This window comes from Scomber scombrus, chromosome 3 (assembly GCF_963691925.1).
Source record: "Scomber scombrus chromosome 3, fScoSco1.1, whole genome shotgun sequence".
Lineage (NCBI taxonomy): Eukaryota > Metazoa > Chordata > Actinopteri > Scombriformes > Scombridae > Scomber > Scomber scombrus.
Genome location: NC_084972.1, coordinates 4627753 through 4647451, shown reverse-complemented (window position 1 = coordinate 4647451; position 19699 = coordinate 4627753). Strand labels below are relative to the sequence as shown.

General features: G+C 40.4%; 1 protein-coding gene across 1 annotated transcript; it reads right to left on the bottom strand.

Moving 5' to 3' along the window:
• Positions 1-580: 580 nt before the first annotated feature.
• Positions 581-19183, bottom strand: efcc1 (EF-hand and coiled-coil domain containing 1). The gene is made up of 8 exons (XM_062416275.1): positions 18512-19183; positions 16500-16939; positions 6689-6837; positions 6377-6512; positions 4219-4375; positions 1828-1986; positions 1111-1180; positions 581-962 (listed from the first exon to the last, which is right to left on the bottom strand). Exons 1-8 carry the CDS (start codon positions 19181-19183, stop codon positions 829-831), a joined length of 1917 nt encoding a protein of 638 aa, XP_062272259.1. The 3' UTR covers positions 581-828.
• Positions 19184-19699: the final 516 nt, after the last annotated feature.

The window sequence follows — 19699 nt, the reverse complement described above, 5'->3', positions numbered from 1 at the left end:
CAAACAGTGTAGCAGGTTAATGGTAAATATACTGGATTTAGATTAACCTGATATTACCTCTAACCGTTTACAGGCTCCCAAAGAAGAATAAACAATTTTACACCTGGCTTTTTTGTATTTACAATATGCAGGGGCTTTTTTTATTGGTCTCATTCATGTGGTGCATTTACCAATAACAGATGAGCACCTTAATGTAAATACCTGGCAAATGAAACACGTTAATGAGGACCACCTGAATGCACCGTTAAACTACACTGAGGCTTACTGGGGACTGCAAGCAACACGCCATCACATCTGAAGGGGCCTTCGTAATGAGAGTGCTTCGTCAACCTGTTACAACATATGTGGTCTTGAAATTACGAAGCCCCCGCAATGACATGGAGATTCCTTTAAGTTCTATCAGGGATGTTGCAGTTCCAATCATTGACCAGTAGAGGTCGATCAATTTCACAGATTACTGAAAGCCCTTTTGACGTTTAGCTTATTAGAACATTTTCACATTCAGAACTCTGTTGTGACAAAGTAAAAATAAAAAAAACATCCATATGGAATCATAAAAGAGTTGTGTGCAATGAAAGCTCTTGAAAAAAACAAGTATTTTCTTTATATGTATGTAAAAAAAAATTAAAAAGTCCTTTCCTACAATAATCAACATTCTAGGCTTAAAAGGAAGAAGTAATTTCCCATTATAGATATTATGAGTATATAAGCTACAGTATAATACACTATACACATCAATCAGCCTGCTTCTTGATCACTGATAAGCTTCCAGTGTCCTCTAGGAGAGCTATACAGGAAGGTCCTGGGCCCAGCAGGAGGCAGTCTTGTTTAACAGGAGATCATGAGGGCGTTCAGAGACTGCTGGCTCGGCGTTCGCTCCAAAGGTCCACCTGTGGACAGGATCTCGCAGGCAGCCAGTTCATGATAGAGAGCGTTGAGCACCTCCAAGATGTGGGCTTTCCCTGTGTAAAAAATATAACAGATGTGAGCGCTGTGGGAAACTGAGGGGAACTTAATTTAATTCCCTGGGTCTGCAAACTGTAAATTTCCATTATTATGACATGTCATATGCATTGTATTGATTTTATAGGGTGTTTGAGCTCTACTCACCATGTTGCGGGTCGCTGCAAGACTCCAAAGTGCTGAGCAAGATTTTCCCGAGAGACCTCCGGGAGACGTTCTAGAACCAGAGAGAGAGAGAGAGAGAGAGAGAGAGAGAGAGAGAGAGAGAGAGAGAGAGAGAGAGAGAGAGAGAGAGAGAGAGAGAGAGAGAGAGAGCTGTTCTCAGATGGCTATCAGCGGACGGGAACGAAGCATTAACAGGCAATCTGACTCTTGTGACCACAAAAAGCTTTCACATGTGCTCGACAAGAGATGAATTTGCTCTCTAATTATTGTCACACCGTCAGGACTGGATCGTAAAACAATGTACAAAAACACAAGTGAGACATCTGTGCTGACTCAACAGGGCAAAGTGGACATTTAATTTCCAAAATTCAATATAAGTAAGTTAATGTCTGTATGGAGGGTTGTCCTTGTATAATTCCAGTGAATACTTTGATTTTGTTTTTCTTTCAGATGTCTAACCAGAAAAATAATTCCAGCGCCGAGTGGGCGGATTTCCGTTAACTGCCAACCCAGCGAAATGATTTTCATTATTTTGAGTTTCTGAGGAGTTTTAGCTCACATGATGGTCTGACTGCTGTTAACAAGATTTGTGAAGACTCACGACAATGTGTTTGAACCTTAAAACATTAAAAGATGTTTAATATATGCACAAATCCTTGTAAATCAGTTGCTTCAATACTGCAGTCACGCTGGACTAACCAGGTCTCTGAGCTGCTGGAGGAGTTGCAAAATGTCCACAAGCTTCTCCTCCACCAGGGACAGACGAACCCTCTCCGTCTCCAACATCTGCAGCTCCATCTGAAGAAGCTCCGTCTCCTCGGCCTTCTGCTGCAGCTCCTGCATCAGAGAGTCCTTCATCTGGAGGGCACAGCACAAACCGGTTAATCCACAGCAGCCAGTACAGTACTGTGTGGGCTGCTTTGTCTGTTTGGTTAGTTGGCAGGATATTTTTTAAAATTAAATTTAGTGGAAAGTTAGCACAGATTTGGGTCAAAGTCTGTTTCCCACTTGGATAATGTTTCCCTTTCCATTCCTGTCCGTGGTTGGGGTTAGAGTTTAAGAGAGTGAACTGGTTGGGGAAAAGTTGGGTGGAGGTTAAGCATGCCAGAAAATAGCTGTGTTGGGGTTATGGATACATTTGAGTTCAAGTTAAAGGAAGGTGAAACAGAAAACCTTGACACAACACTGGACTGATGACTGTCACTTGAGTGTTATGTGACTTAAAGTCTCAATCCACTTAAAAAAAAGGTTTTGCTTATAGTTACATCAGAAATGGATGCCTGTCTTTCAATATTTTTGGGGGTATTTTATGCATTTGTTAAACAGAAACAGTAGAGACGGATGGAAGGAAACAGGGAGAAAGAGAGATGGAGAATGACATGCAACAAAAGTCCACTGCTAATCGCCCACAGGCATTGTTGTCATGTGACATCACCAGTAGTCTACTAGGGCGTGGTAAACGTAGCTTTATTTATTTATTTTTTAAATTCTCAATAACTTCCTAAAACAGCTGGACCCTGTAGTTTTTAGCAGGCATTACTCAAACAGGGGTAAATAGTGCATTTTTTGGGGACTATTTTCAGCCGTGGATGAATACACAAAATTTAAGATAGAGGGTATTTCTAACAGCAGGATGGTGTATGTGAGATTATTTCAAAAGAAACTGAGTGTCTGTGTTCACAGTAATGAAGGAACATGTCACCCAGTTCAGTGTGACTCCCTTTAATAGTTAGTTGACAATAATTGAGCTCTATAGCATATATATATATATTTCAGGCTTTAGCTATATACACAATACAATCCATTGTTGGTTCTGGTCTTTAAATAAGATTTAACAGGAGTAAACAGAAACTAGGGACTTTTTTCAGCTGTGGATGAATACACAAAATTTAAGACAGATGGTATTTCTAGCAGCAGGAGGGTGTATGTGAGATTATCTCAAAATAAACTGAGTGTGACTGTAATGAAGGAACATGTCACCCTGTTCAACAGTGTGACTCACTGATGTGTTTTTAAAAGTTTGTGGATAACAATTTAGCTTAATATATATTGGTTTAATATATTTCAGGCTTTGGATAAATACACAGCAGAAAATAGCAGATAAATCCATTGTTGGTTTTGGTTTTTAAATAGGATTTTTTGACAATACAGAAAATATAGAATATCATCAGCTTTATCCTTTAATACCAAACACAGATTGAATAACTTGGGGAGGTGTATTTTTGAGCTGTCCGTAATTTGACAAGCTTATAAAAGCAGCTGGATATGTCATCTTTGAAAATTTAACATTTGTGCAATGTAGACCTCCAAAATATCTCAATATGAATCCATGTCAAATGTTGAGTTTAGACTGAGTTTTAAGCCCTCAGCGTACTGTAAGCCTGCCTGCCAAAAACATTGGAAATCCCTGCAGCGCACCTTTACGTCATAACATATTGAAGGACAGAGGTCTCACCCCACACATCCTGAGCATAAACAAAGCCTCACAGTCGTGACTTTGTTTAGTTTTAACTTTTCCTCTCTGAGTGCTGAGACGTTCTGGGAACACATTACGTCACGGTTCCCCTTCTGCCCTTCTTCCTGTGTTGTGAAAATACTACTCGACTGCAACAAGAGAGCTTTAATTTACAATATTCCTTAGTGTCGTGCGGGACGGGTGGGGGGGAGTGTTTCTGTGGTCAGCTCCAGTGAGAAACAGCTGCAAATACACCCACCCACACACACATACACACACATAGACAGACAGACAGACAGACAGACAGACAGACAGACAGAGAGACAGACAGACAGACAGACAGACAGACAGACAGACAGACAGACAGACAGAGGGAGGCTGTGTAGCCGCTGCTCGCTGGTGGTTTGGTTAGGTTGAAGCTGCAGGATCACGCCACACTAGCTGTGGTTTTTGCCTTTGAAGGCCTCCACTTTCATAACAACCTTCAGCAGTCCTCTGTAATCTAGTTTAACACCGTACACACAACGTATGATGTAAAGTGAGGCAGAACTGTCCAGAAAGAACGGTTGAATGTACACACAGGACAGTGGATCTTAGCCCACCCTGGTGTGATGGAGGTCAGTGGTGGTTTGTACCTGGTCCATGTCTATCTCTGCCTGGCTCTCCTTTAGCTGGAGCTGCTTATGCAACTTGGTCACCCTCTCCAGGAGCTCCACCACAGCGCTGCAGCTCTCCTCGCTCCTCGAGCTCCCGAAATTAGACATCAGCTTCTTGAATGCCTTGTCGTCACACCTGATCAAGGACACATAACAGAAGAGAGAAAGTGTATCAGTAGCTGTCAAATTGGAGCAGAGTTTGACATGTTGGTGGATTGAGGACACTTTTTTTTGCTGTTTGTGTTTAGCAAGTCAGAGCTGAGCAACAATACACTGGCAAGGGTTTACTGTATATTTAGTACTTGTTTAATTTCAATGACATGTTGCAACATTTTAGACACACTTTCAAACTCTCTATTATTGTAAGAATGTGTTAGTCCAAAGTCATCCCTTTTAAGTATTTCAGATATTTCGGATTAAGCTTTGACACCTGTATAGTTTTTTGGCAAAGTGCATCATACAAATACTTTATTTGATATTTTATTTCCATATCTATTTTCATTTCTAACTCATGTCTACATTACTGTTTTCCCATAGTGGTGGCAGATTCCATCACACCTGCGCAAAATTTAAATAGACTTTGGCACACAGGATTCACACAAAGTAAGAAAAACTTAAAGGTTGACATATAATGCTCCACTTAAAGTATCATTAGATTTGAATGAATCAGATCGATGCATGTAATGCGAATGTGGTCACTTAGAGTGAAAAATGTATGCCCAATGCTGCAGCGCTATGGAGCTTTTCAGCCTTTTTTAGCTTATTGCTTTGGTTTTACAGTCCATTTAATGCATGTATAATTTATGTCATGGTTTGCTCTTTTTTGTTCTTGTTTTTTTTAGTACATAATGTGCTTATTTCTGTAAATGCACCTCTGTATCACAATTTCCCTTACTGATGTAAGATTCCACCATACTTGCACACAATTTAAATACACCTTGACATACAGGAACCACACAAAGTAAGAAAATCATCTAAAGCTTTACCTATCATTCTTTTTCACATTAATAATCAAGAATTAAGAAGCGCTTGCAAGCTATTTAGCCTCTTTTAGCTTAGTCTTTTGGTTAAAGTCCCATATACTATGTAGTTCACTCTAATTTCTCTCATTAACCTTGTTGTCAGTGGCAAAAGTCACCTGTTGTTTGTTTAAAAAAAGAGGCTCTGATAAACCCACTGTACACTACACCCAACACCAAACTGCAGATAGACATAGCTATCAACAAATGCTAACAACACATTTAAATTAGTCATGGGCATCAGCTATTTTTGCTCTCAAACATCTCTTAATTTAGTCACACCTCTGGCTTTTGAAGTTCAACAAGATTTAGCATGTTTTGACCTAAGATTGGTATACATTAACATATATCACTTAAATGATTTAATGTAATTATACTAAACCATATCATTTCCAGAATACCATCATTTTATGTTTGGTATAAAAACCTTAAATAATGTAAAACCATCAAACACTATTACACATGTGTATTGAATGTTCTATTTATATTAAACTATCCTATACGGTGTCAGGCCAGTGATACAAATTCTAAATGAAATAAACCAAAGAGGAAACAACACAGGGCGGCTACAGTCCCTCAGTACTGTAAACCTTCAGTCCCACGTCTGTTTTTAACCTGATGGTGTGACCAAAAAAAAGAAAGAAAAAAAAAGAAATTGGCTGTTAGACAGGAGCCATTTCCCATCGCTCACTAAAAGGAGTCGGCTTATAAAAATAATAGTTCACAACGTCACATCACTAATTTTAACAGATTTTTTTTTAGGCGTTGGTGAAAATGAAACATAACTGAAAGGAGAGTGAATACTGGATTGGAGACATGACTCCAAATGAATGTTAAAGTTACTTAAGTGTCTGCTGTGTGTGGTAACAAGTTAGCCATACAAATACATTAAGCAGAATATGTAAGGACTGTGTCTTAGTTTGTTCTGGAGTTCTTCTCTGTAGTTTTAAGCATTATTTGTTACATATTGTATCCTGTTCCATGTTTTATTTTGCTCAATAACATATATAAAAAGTGTACACATGTTGTTTTACACTATGCTCAATTATAGATGTAAATGAGAAGGCACAACTAAGCTCCCTGCTTTATGAGACAGTAATGATATGAATATGCTGTACCTTTCCCCACAGCAGGACAGCCGGGTCAAAATCCTTTTCACCTCGTCCACCTGCCGCTGCTGATCTCCGGTCCACTTATCCTCTTCCTCATCGGAAGCCGCCTGGCCCTCCACTGAACGAAACAGCTGCTCCTCCACTAATGCCACAACACACCATCATCATTAATATAGTCATCGTCATTGTCATGGTAGATAGAAGCCAGGAGTGTAGGGAAGAAATTAGGACTATGACTTGTACTACAATTGAATATTGAGGCTGGTTCTTATTATAAGAAGGGAGAATTCATAGCCTAGACATCCAGCACTGCCTTACTTTTGTCCGGGGTCGTCACAGCACGCCCCGTTGGGGAACAGCGGTCATGCTGGGAGTCCGAGCAACATCTCTGGCTCGGCCTGCTGCCAACACTCAGCTGCTGCTCTGCCCTGGTGCCGCTTGGAAGTTGGAGTTTGGACACCTCCGACCTGAAAGAGAGCACAGTCGGGTCTTATATAGCATGTCTGACCGCATGTTCTGTGCACATACGCGACCCCGTTTGTGCTGCTGCGAAGCCCTCTGCACATAAACTGACACTGAAGAGGCTAAAACTGCTCTTCAAATTTGCACAGATGAGTCCAAAGCAGTCCAAACCAATTGTAAACATCAAAGAGAACATATCAAGTAACGCAAGGCAGTGAGTATTAAGCCACATCTACAACCGCCATGATAATTTTATAAAAGCCTGTGATGTTGTATGCCAAATCTGGGTGGGGTAATTGAAGCCAGACATTGTATCTTTAAGGCATTTTTACAGTAAAGTGGGTCAATGGTAGAATGGAGCTATTAGTGTGCAGGAGTAAGTTCGCAACATGTGAGGAAAAGCACACAGGCCGATGCTGGATGGAGCAAAATTGGAGCATTGTGAACAGTTTTCTGTATGTCTTTTTCATCTGCAGGAAAGACATGTGGTATTTATAGTCTTTTTGTTTTGTTTTCCCTTATGTCATGAGCACATTCAAACATTTGTAACTGAAAAAAAAGGGAAGAAAAGAGCAAGATTGCAGTTTGTGCGGATCAATCGTTCTGTAATGGTTTGAATTTTCTAGCTTTCTCTTGCTGTCTGCTCTTTTGTGTTGGGGGAAATCCGATAGGGGGGCTTCGTAAATCACAGAATAAGTGTTTCCAGATGATGATGTCTTGCCGAAAAAAAGAAAAAAAAAAAGGAGAAAATCTCGAAAAGGTTTTCAACAGGCTGACTCTGAAAAAAAGAAAAAGAAAAAAAAGTCACGGCGCACTCATGCTTATATCCTGCTGGCACGAGGGCAGGCTCTGCTGTAAGACAACATTATACTCTGCATCTGTGTACTACTTTAGGTTTCTTTGTGCAGGGGGAGAGAACCGACTGACTTCACTGAAGGTCAATAATTGCGGCATGATTTCAGGCAATCAAACAGAGAGTCGTGTTTAAGTTACTGTGGGGGGGGGGGGGGGGGGGGGGGGGGGGGGGGCTGCCGGCCCTTATCACGAGGGCCGGCAGCTGCAGCCGGACCAACATGCAACTGGTGCACCGACGTGAACACACACAAAACTTTACTGGTTGCTGTGGAGACGCTGTGACTCTGGAATGAACTGGTGGAGGGCTTTTTCAAACGTGGGCTTTGGTGTGACTAATTGCACTTTAATTGACAGTTGTTGGAGGGAGGCTGTGGCCAGTGTCCATTGAATACTGTAGCAAGGCCTTTGATATGCATAGAGGTAGGGGAAAAAATGGCTTTGAGTCCTGAGAGACAAAAAAAAGAGACTTTCCGAGCTCAGTTTTTAACTTGTTTTCAACCCTGTGTGAGGTTTATACTGTTTACGGAAGGTTCCTGATCACATGGTTCAACAATGATGAGGTACCCTGATGTGTTAGGTGGTGGTGCTGAGCATGGGAATTCCAACAAGATGAGAAGAGACACCTGAAAGTAGTCCAGACAGACATCTTGGAAAGCGGTCAGACTGTGGGATACAGCAGACAGAGACTAAATTTGATCAGTGTTTCATTAGACAGGCACCATAACTCTCGCCAATGTACCAAATGCAAAAGCAGCATGGGTGGGTTTGACCTGCCAAAATGAAAATATCTATTCATTTAACATATTTTACTGAGAGAGAGGGAGCGAGAGAGAGAGAGAGTACATATTGCAGACTTCAAAGCGTAATGCGTGTAAGCCTGTAGTTTTTTCTTTTCTTTTTGCATATTGAGCCAATGAGGCATAATTTGTTAAAGATTATTCCACATTGCAGTCCTATAACATTGTCAGACATGGTGGAAAAAAAGGATCAACATCGACGCAGCTGAACCAGAGATATCTTCTTTTTTATTACACGCATTATTTTTCCTAGTTAAAACATTTCAAACATTACCCACTTTGCCACTGGCAGTTTATTCAGGTACAGATTCAGGTCTGTTATGCTAGTAGTGGCTAACGTAGCCTGGAGCTGCTAGCATACAGCAGAGATGAGGAGCAGGCTGTAGAGGTCTGCCAACCTCACTCAATGCCTGTAAGTTAATACTGAACACTTTGTATCACATTTTGTGTAAGGCAACACCCTTCCATATGGTATAGACTACACTATGTTCACAACACACACCAATGGAAATGCTTAGTATGTCCACACAAGCTAGCACTACAGAAAAAATGGTTTCTAACCGACCCCATGCTGTAACGTTAATGTGCAAGTCCCGGTTTTGAATGTGAATTGTAAAATGATGATGTGAATTGTAAAATGATTGCTATTAATGTGTTTAGCATCTATATATCTCTATGGGTATAGAGTGCTATACGCTCTAAAATCTTTGTGTTAGGCTATGTAATTTAAATGGAGGAAATACAGATAAGTTGACATAGATATAACCTATTAATGTTGCTCTCAGAGTGCACCAGAACAATGCATTTCACTTAAAAATGTACAAATATCCCCCTACATGCCACGGACTGAGGTCCAACCACCATTGTCTCTAAAGGTTCTGTGGGAAACACTGCTGTTGAGTTTTCATAGGAAGAGACTGAGTGCATCTGTTACCATTGATTTCAATACCAATAGGAATTTATAACTGAGAAGTTAGCCATTCAGCTTATTTCTAATGTCCATTGGTAACAAAGCACTTCAGACTATTATCAATCTCAATACATTCTTGAAACCATATTTTAAGTTATGATTTACCACCGCTGGCAAGCCACTGGGCCTGTGGTGGTCGTGGCCCCGAGGAACGGTAGGCGTCCTTTTTTTTCTGCATGGAAGGTGGCAACCCTAGTTCTGACAGACAGAGTTGTTACCACTTTAATACTTCCCAACATAATATATGTTTAAATAAAGTCAGAGGAAGTATTTTTAAAAACACCCACATACAGCAGTGTTGACTAAAATTGATAATCAATTGACTACAAAGTATGCACTGACGAGTGACCCTATGCACTGACGAGTGACCCTTGGAGATTGAGGTCTGTTATGCTAGTAGCGGCTAACATAGCCTGGTGCTGCTAGCATCCAGCAGAGATAAGGAGTTGGTTAGTTGGGACATTGCTTAAAATTTGTGCACACAAATTACTTGTTGCATTTTTAAAAATCAGCTTGATACTTCATGAGTTCCCTAATTTTAAGAAAATTGTTTATAAAGATGATTTTTAACTAGTATTTCAGAGGTCTGCTACAGAAAATGGTTTCTTACTGACCCTATACATAGGGTTGATTAGGATAATGTGGGACACTTTGCAATTCTGACTTGTTCACCATATTTACATATGAATCCAATACATTATATCAACACCTAATAGCATTATGAAATCCCTGAATCAGAAAACAGTTTTTAGATATTGTACTCAAAAGGAAAATGGAACATATATTAATGTTCCTTGTGTCAAATCGTTTCAGAATTTGTAGATTTTGTAATGTGGGACACTATTTTTTAGGCTTAGAAATACTTTTATTTATACACAGCAGCCTTATCTGCCAACACTTTTTGAAATGTGCACACCATATTTGGTCATTTAATTTAGTCGGCCTACATGTTGTTTTGCTTTCTGCATCAGATAGTTAAAAAAAATTAGTAGCCTGTATGTTCACATGTGTAATGTTAAACAATATAACTTACACAGTTTGCATATACTAGTTAGCTTTCTAATAACTGAATAGAAAAAGTTGTCCCACATTAGTCAGTGTCCCACATTACCCTAATCCACCCTACTGCAATGTTAGTATGCAGATCAAGGTGTTATCACTTCAATATTTCCCAACATAATATGTATAAATAAAGTCAGAAGAAAATTAAGAAACTATTATTTAAGAATTTGAAAGTATTTAGTATTTAGGATGTGTCATAAATGTTATTTTTACACATACAGCAGCACAATAATAATGGATCAAGTGACTACACAGTATGTCTTGTAAAAAGGGTCACTCGCACTGACGAACTAACAGAGATTTATATCACAATTCTACAGCTCGTCTACATTTTTGATTCTGGCAGGCAACTTTATTGTTTTGTTTCAGTCTCACTGCTTTCATCAATTTTGTTTCTAACAGCAGTTAGCATCTGTTTTCAGCTAAAAGCTCTGACAAACCCACAAGATGCTAGCTGTTCAGCACCAAACAGCAGACACTGGTTAGCAGATATCAAGAGAACAGCGTACAAAACATTGAATAATGAACATACTTTCATCAGGTGGCCAGAATAAAGTTCATGTAGCATTGTGTCTGGTAGGTAGTGTAAATAGGCTACTGTTTGCTAACACTTTTGCAATAACAACTTTATAGGGCAAGAATGTGTAAATGTGCATACAGCTTCTTCTGCTGCCCCTAAGTAGCAAAAAATAATCTATTAAAGCAGCTTTAAAGATTTAATTCTTAAGGTTTCAATCCAGGCCACTATACAAAAAGGCAGTTAGAGGAGGAATACAAACAAATTACACATCTATTGCTGAACATATTCTGGCCATAAAGTCATATTATTATATTACAAATGTAAGAACATCTTGGCAGTTTGTGTTGTTTGTCTGTATTAGATAAACACTGAAATAAACACATTTTCTCTGGTGTACTTCTGATGGACATACTTTTTAAGGGATGGGTTATCAAGTAAGAATTTATCCTTGAAACTTGAAAAAGACCACATTGTTTTTTAAGGAAATACTAGACAAATGGAGCAGATACATGGTCAATTTAACATTTCCTGAACTGTCTACAGCTTATCAGACTCCTCAAAGGCTCCTCTCGGCTTATCTCTAGATAGAATTACTGTCAATTGAGACATGGAGAATGTGGGAATAACATTGAAGTCTCCGCATTAGAAATTCGAGTATGTATGTTACTTTCTTTATACGACATGTGCTTCTACATTATATTATTCTTAGCAGAAGCGGGAAAGAGCTGGAAGCACTTTGTAGCCTATATAATGTAGAGCTAATTACAGCTACATCCCTACAGGCACACACAGGAGAGTGAAATTATACATGAAGAGCTCCATTGTGCTATGTCAGGGCATTTCTAATTAATAGTATCCTGTATTCTGCCCTGTTAGCAGAAGTTTGAAGCCGTTCTTTAGGCCAGTGGGGGGGAGTCCAGCTGTTTGCTGTTAGAGCCAGGACACCCAGAGTCCTCCCTGTGTTTATCACAGCGCAGCGCTGAAGTGAACTTTCCATCAACACAAACCCCCCCATCACTTCTTCCCTTCTTCCCCTCCTCCACTCCCTGAAGAGCAGTTTCCTCTTTCAGGTGTCATCGGTCAATGACAGTCTCCTTTTTTTTGCAGGGGTTACAAATGAGGGCACGTTGTAAACCTGAGCTTGAACTTGAAGTTCACCGCTTGCTGGTGCCCTGCAGCATGACGGGAACGGGTGAGGGGTCGTACTTACATAGCGGACAGTTATTAATCAAGTCCTCTTGGGTCACTTTATAAGGTGGTTTCTGGGATACAAATAAAGCTGCTTCAGAGATGTGATTATTGTTTAGCGCGAGCTGAAGACTTCATCCAAAAACCAACGCCTGTAACATTTACAGAGAGTGTTTAAGCTTTCCTTAGTGAGAGAAGTGCAAAGAAACCCCCAAAGTCAAACAAATGAGGGTATTAAAAGTAGAGGGAAATATACAGGGAGAGAAGTCCAACAAGGGTGGGTGGCTTGAGTTTATAAGATATTTTGTGTGTGATGTATTTCTGCTGATGTCAGCATACTTCCAAACCATAGAGAGGGAGAGCGGGGCAGCGGTTCAACGTGAAAACGAGCCCACTTGGCAGTACAGGTTTTTTGAGAGCTGTTCAAGAACAACAAGTAAGGCAGCAGCAGAATGCCATGGGTCCCAGACATCCCTCGAGTGTGTCCTTTGCACATTATTTAAAGGGTAGGAGCGCCGTGGCAGCACCTGCTCCACACAATGCTGCAGCTCTTGCGCAGAGGCAGATAAATGGTCTGCTAGACCCTCCTCTCCCCTCCACTCTCAGGCGCCACGCAGAGAGCATGAAAAGGCTGGGAGATTATGCCTCCCCTGGGGCCTATCTTCAGAGGGCCAGGGGTTAGAGGCACACAGAGAAGAAGTCTGCAGGCATGCCATTAAAGGGGAAAGTGAGTTTTAAACTTGCAGCGCTTGGGATACATGTGTATGCTCTCTAGAAATCCCCAGACTATATAAACAGAGACACCTGGAATCAAGAGGACGATAAAACAAAAAAAGTTGTTGATGAAAGACGACAACAGTTCTTTTTAATGAGTGATTTTGTTACCACCTCTCTATCTTTTTTATTCGAAGCAGAAAAAGAAGATGGAAAGCTGAAGGAAGCTGTCCCTCTCCTGTGGGCCTTGCAAAACATGTCCGTCATTTCATGAACAAACAGTCGAGTGTTTGCTTCTTCCTCCAGATGGTAGGCTTTCCTCCCCCTCATCTCTTTTTTGTTCCTCTCGATGTGCTTCCTATTGTCTATTCCCTCTCACCCATACAAAGCATTACAGGCTACAGTGACTGATTTAGACTCTCTTTACCTTCTGCTGCTCGAGAAACCGAGCTGAGAGTGACACTTTTGGACAATCACGGTCATACAATAACTTTTCCGTGCTCATTAACTCCTGCTGTGGTTGAGGCCTCCGCTTGTTCTAGCATACAATCCCAAGGAATCACAGACATGTTATGCAACAACACCCACACATCCTGAGTTTCATACTGATGACCACATTTGTTAAACTGACTTTTGCTGTGAGATTCTAAGAACGTTTAAAGGGGATTTACTAGATGAGAAGTTGTACATCAAAAAACCGAAACCAAGATGAAAATCACACCTTGTCCCTTCATAGAACAGTACCACATTTTTGGAAAAGGAGCTTGAACTCTGTCTTTCTTTTGCAGTTAGATGAGAACATTGATACCACTCCTTATAGACATACAAATAGTGATATTCCCATCTAACTTTAAACATTTGGGATACAAAATATTAAGTATAATAGGTTGCTATCCTGCCGAGATAGGGCTCACATTAAGGGCTTTCAACATCTTAAGCATTGTCTATCCCCACCTTTATTATCACAGTGCTTAAGTGGAATCCAAAAGCAGTGCTAGCACTCGCCCACCCCCCTTCTCCAGCCCTGTAACTCTGTACCACTGAGATCCAGCAGCATCCCAGTTAATCTCATTATTTGTCACAGCAGTTTAGAAATAAGCCTCAGGGATAAAGTTACCGTCGATGGTTTCAACATACCCTTCGACACACTACTGCATCTCTAAACCACATATGATTCCGAGACATTTGATACTGAAACAGCGTTGACAGACTAATAACTAAATTTTAAGTTTGTGCCCCAGAGTTTAAGAGACCAAAAACAGTCCCTCAATAACACAACACCTCAACTGGCATCTTCCTCTCTTAACTGTGTCCTCAAAAGACGTGACCAAGCAAGCGCTGAGGTTTTTACAGAGGGGGGGAATATTCAATTCATGGAGCTCGGTTGCTAAGATCCATAGGACGGAGGGTGCCTATGTGGTATTGTTCATTTGGGAGCGCGGTGAAAGAAGTGAACGGGGATTGATGAGAACGGTCAGTCTGTTGAGGTTCTCACTCAATGGAGCTCTCTCTTGGCAAGTCACAGCCTTTGTGGTGTTGAATTATTTGCCATTAGGGTATCAATGGAAGGGCAGTGAAAAGACTTTGGGAAGCAGCCTGCATAGATTAGCATTTAGGGTTAAAGAAAGGGAATTATGTTGGTTAAATTTTGTTATTTTGAATTACCTAAAGGCAGGTAGCAGCAAAGACTTTAATCATATGAGTGTGGTTGGCCCTTAGAGCCTGTAATAACAGCATTATGTAGATATTACAACCATTTAGAGACATCTGCTATCTAAGAAAGCCAGACCTGCAGACACCGATTATATGGTTGGAGCAGGGACAACATAGGCAAAGAGACAAACATTAAACCAATGGCTTTGTACTTTAAAAGTCCAATTACACCCTTACTTCCACCAAAATGAGTAGTTCCCAACAGTAGCGGGAGCTCAGGCAGGACCGACCTGCCACACACGATGCCTGTTAAATAAAGTCAAACACAACAAGGCTGAAAATTGGAATAGTAAACCACATCAAGCCTTCATAAATTGCATGGCGGTGTTCTCCAGGCGTATAGCCAGAAGTAAACAGAGTCATTTTATTTTAGGAGAACTCACAATTCGTGACAGTTCATTGTAGCCAAAAAAAAAAAGGGTCTTGATAATGCGATAACTTGCCCAAACAAGCTCTTCTTTCTTATGACATGAAGAAACGGCCAGACACTTTTTCTGCACTGGATTTGACAGCTGATTAGATCTAATGAACAGGTAAAAAAAGATACTCCAAGCTGTTTCTCTATTACCACGGGGCAGTTTTTGTTTGTTTTTTTACTGTATCTACCTGCCATTAATGTAAAACCAAGGGTCAAATAGAAGAAACTGCTTTATTTCTTGTTTAAAACTGTAAAATCATCATATCAGAATATACAGTGTATTGCAAACTGTGTAATGCAGTTGCAGCACTCTCATACTTCTGCACTCTAAGCAGCTTTAACTGTTCAGTTACTGTAATTTGTCTGTAAATCTTATTTCAGATAATTAACGGAAAAATACGGAAAGCATGACCTCACTGTCCTCAATGCTCCTGCCTTCCAGTTTATGCCTCAGTATGCTTCACATGAGCAGGCTGCAAGATGTGTCATTGAACTACATCTAAAGGAAATAGTGTCTATACATATACATATTTTACTATATTGTATTTTGTATGTTTGTTGATGTTTGCATATTGTATATTTATTAATAAGCATCTATCAATCTTAAAAATCTTCTGTACTGCTTTGGCAATATGGATCTGTCATATCAATAAAGCTGATTTGAATTTGAATTTATACCACTGTACATATTCGGAATGGACACACTCGAAAGTGGAAGCCAAAAGCCTGCTTATTTCACCCATTTCTCTTGAACAATTAAGTATTTTACCTATATTTATCATATCATATATCACTTTCTATGATATCACCATCTATAATCACACTGCCATGAGTTTGATTACATCACCTTGGATTAAGATTTTTCATGTTAATCGACAATGAAGATAAGTCCACATTTAGAAATAACAGCTTTAAAATCAACATATTTTACATTGTTGAGATGGCGTCATGAAGAAAACACAAACGTTTAATAGAACTTATCACCTTCATTCTATTAGTCTTGTCTTGAATGTACCCTTCACACTCTCACTATGGATTTCCTGGATATTATATGGTTTTATTTTGATCTTAAACTGCAATAGGAGCATAAACCTTTCATTATTCAACATGCCATTCCAAATCAAGTGAAATGTTTGTGACCTCACAGAGTAACGAGTCCAGTGATTGTGTAGGATGCAGTCTTACCCTGAGTCATGTATTGATTCATTCCTGAGCTGAGAGCTTCTGGCTTAACATTGATGTGGTAGTTTTGTTAGGCCTGTCATGACTCATGATAACTACTTTTGTGGGACGATATATTGGCTCAGAAATAATCGCGATAAACAATATTATTGTCATTTGAAGATCAACGTAACAACGTAATCACTGTGACAGGCCTACATTTTGTTGTCCTAAAAGTGGTAGATGTGACACAGTTCCTAGTGTTTTACCTGTAGTAGAGCAGCTCTGATTCCAGCTGGAGGACATGTCTCTGCAGTGCCGGCACATGACTGGCTTTAGCTTCCAGTTCCTTCACCTTCCCCAGTCCAGTGAGCAATGCCTGCCTGGCCTCCTCCACCTTCCTCCTCATGCTCGACTGCTCCTTCTTCAGGACTCGGTTGCAGTCCTCCAGTGCCGACACAGTTTCTTTTGAGCTCCACAGTTCCTCCTCCAGTCTCTGATTACAAAGCATGGCTTCCTCTACCTGTTGGTCTCTGGAGCTCTGCAAAAGCTCAATCTCGTGGATGATGTTCTGCAGGCTCTTCAGGTTGGTGTAGGTACTGCTTTTCAGGGTGGAACTGCTCATACTTTTCTGAGCAGCTTGTTTCTGGTGGGCAACAAAGCAGCCTTCTTCTGATTTATGCTTGGAGTGGCTTTTCCACAGTCCCACCTGGAGAGAGCAACAATAGGTAACAGATGAAAAGAGGAGACCAGAACATCTTTGAAGATTTTCCCTAAAATACCTGGAATGTACAAGAAAGTGGAATTTTGCAACGACCTATCTACAGAACCTTTTAAGAGTTTATACATTATAACTAATGGCTTTAATAATGGGTAATAATCCTTATAGATCACTAACAAGCCATTAAAGCTGCACTAACTAACATTTCTATGTTAATAATTGATTAAATGTGTGTAATGTAATGTGAAACAGATAATAATCATCCTACACTACATTTTCCCTCAAATTTACAGAATGTTTTAGCATCTTTCAACTCATGGTTTTGATTTTATGGCCCAGTTTTGAACAGTTTTTGTGAAAAATCTCTACTAAAGCCATAATCACATGACTCCAAATGTGTGCTAATGTAGCTCTGAGTCTGATGGCTGTGTAAATAATAGGCATGTCTGCTATAATGTTCAAATACATCAGCGTTGTACGTATACAGCTTGTTCCGCTACCACAAAGTGGCCAAAAATAGAAAATTAATTGATTATTGTTGCTTTAGTTAGAAGTTCTGGGTTGTGAAAAACGTCTCTTGCTGATGAGTCACAGACAATCAGTTCATTAGTGAGGTCATTCTTAAAAGGTTTCTCATTTTCTATAAGTCATTAAAGTCAATCTCCACCAGATGTCCAATGATGTATCTGTAGAGTTTGTTTTCACTTTCATCTGCTGAAAGTGGAAAGTCTCAAAGTGCTCATTGAAAATGTAATTTTATGGGGCAGACTTATGAACACAGCTTGTGACATCACAACTACTTTGGAGCCAATCCTAGTTTAATATTCAATTTACACAAGTGTGACATGGAAACCTGAAGCCTCCAGTGCACAAACACTGAGGATGGACTTTACAGTGAAGTAGGAAACATCTTGTATCTAGTTAAACTTTTTAAATGAAATCTATTTGCATATTCAATGATTCTGGAATTTTAACTGAGGGAAAAGAAGTAGAAAACACTTTTTTTGTGGAAAAACCATATCATACCATATAATGTATTTTTACATTACTTTTAACAGTTGATGGAAATAGTTCTTGTTAAATGGGTTTATTAAATGGACTTTGGTCCAGATGTTATTTAGTTCTGTCGCATAAGATAAACAGTTATGTGAGAGTAAACATTGTGCTTGAATGTTCACTATTATGAATATACACTTGAAAATTGTATTTTCAGCACAGGGTCAGTGAACTGGAACTTTTCCAGTCCATTATCTACTGTAGATTTAAGCTACATCATATGGACTATCAGGGACTCCATGTGGAGGACTTAATGTTGTGCCATTCAAGCAAAGAAAAGGGTGTCCTATAAGAAAATGGTACCACAGTTTTGAGAGGTGGGGGGCAGCATTTGTTCAGGGGCCCAAAGCAAATAGAGGCAGGTTTGCTGAACAGCACCCCTGTTCCCTCAAACAGTAATGGTACTTGTATCCAACTTAACAATATCATAGCAAGGCTACTTTCTAAGAAAATGTCATCAAATTCATACCTTACATCATTAACTTACATATCACACACACTCACCTGCAGAGCCAGACAGCGAGCATCACTGCTCTGTAGTGCAGCTCTCATGTCTTCAATCAGCTCCCTCAAACTTGCATTCTCATCTTCCAGTTTGGATATTCTGTCCTCTGCTTCTTCCAGAGCCACAATCTCCTCATAACACTCCCTGGTGCAGGAGCCAAGCCTGCAGCCGGAGGCGTGCCGTCCCTCCGGGGAGGGCGAGGAGGACCCGCCGCTCACCCCCACACACAGCAGCTTCTCTCGCCGCTTCAGGGGGCTCCTCAGTCGGATCTGAGTTTCTATATGCTCGCTGTCCTTACCGACCAGCAGCCGGCCGTTCTCATACTGACACCCCGCCTTTGTGCTGAAGTAGCCGCACAGTTTGGCGTGGAAGTGTCTGAAAGTGAGCTCGCTTGGTAAAACACCGGCGCAATCTGAATCCTCCAAGTCTTTGTTCAGTCCCAGAATGTCACACAAGATGTTAAAGTCCTCCACGGAGATTTTGCCTCCACCTTGGTAGTCCATATGATGAAAAATCTCCTGTAGGTATTGATCTAACCCTGTGGCTAGAACTATAATCTCGTTCTCCACTCCCCGGTCCAGTCCGTAATGGTAAGCCAGAGTGCTGACTATCCATTGCGTCCTGCGCGCTGGTCGGCCGTACGGATCAATGGAGTCTATCGCATCCATCATTACTACTGAGCAACATCATATTTCCACAAACTTAAACAGAGTTACTTTGTTTCTTCCAGCATCCGCCAGCAGCGCACGGAGCTCGGTCATTCTCTCAGCAGAGACTGTGAGTGTGCAGAGTGGTGGAAGCTGGAATGAGGCGTGTGTTAAAACGCAGATTTGAATTTAGCACTGCCCCCCAAACCCCAAATCCAAAACCAGGGGTCCCAACCAGGAGTCAGAAACATGGCCCTATGCATAACGGTCTCAAACTGCTCTTTTTTTTTTTTTTTTTTTTTGCTTGAGTATAATTGCCACCAGGTGTGTAAACTTTTGTCATTCACTTGGGTTAGACCTTGCAAAGATGTAAGATGCCCAAGAGACTAATAACTATGCAGCAGAGGTGTACACTCTTTCTTATTACTTACTTAGAGTTAAGGATTTGAATGCATGCTGTATGCAGGGTTAAACCGCATGCTTATTTGGTTTCCCCCCTATTTATGCACAGTTTGCACCTTGCTTTGTGTCCTTCTGTCA

Bases quoted from the DNA above. Each gene is read 5' to 3' on its own strand.
- efcc1 (XM_062416275.1), bottom strand. From the start codon at position 19,183: ATGATGGATGCGATAGACTCCATTGATCCGTACGGCCGACCAGCGCGC. The intron at 6,513-6,688 runs GTAAGGCAGTGC...TTGTGGCATTAG, and splicing joins TGTGACGACCCCGGACAAAA to TGGAGGAGCAGCTGTTTCGT. The intron at 1,181-1,827 runs GTTAGTCCAGCG...CTCTGGTTCTAG, and splicing joins TCCAGCAGCTCAGAGACCTG to AACGTCTCCCGGAGGTCTCT.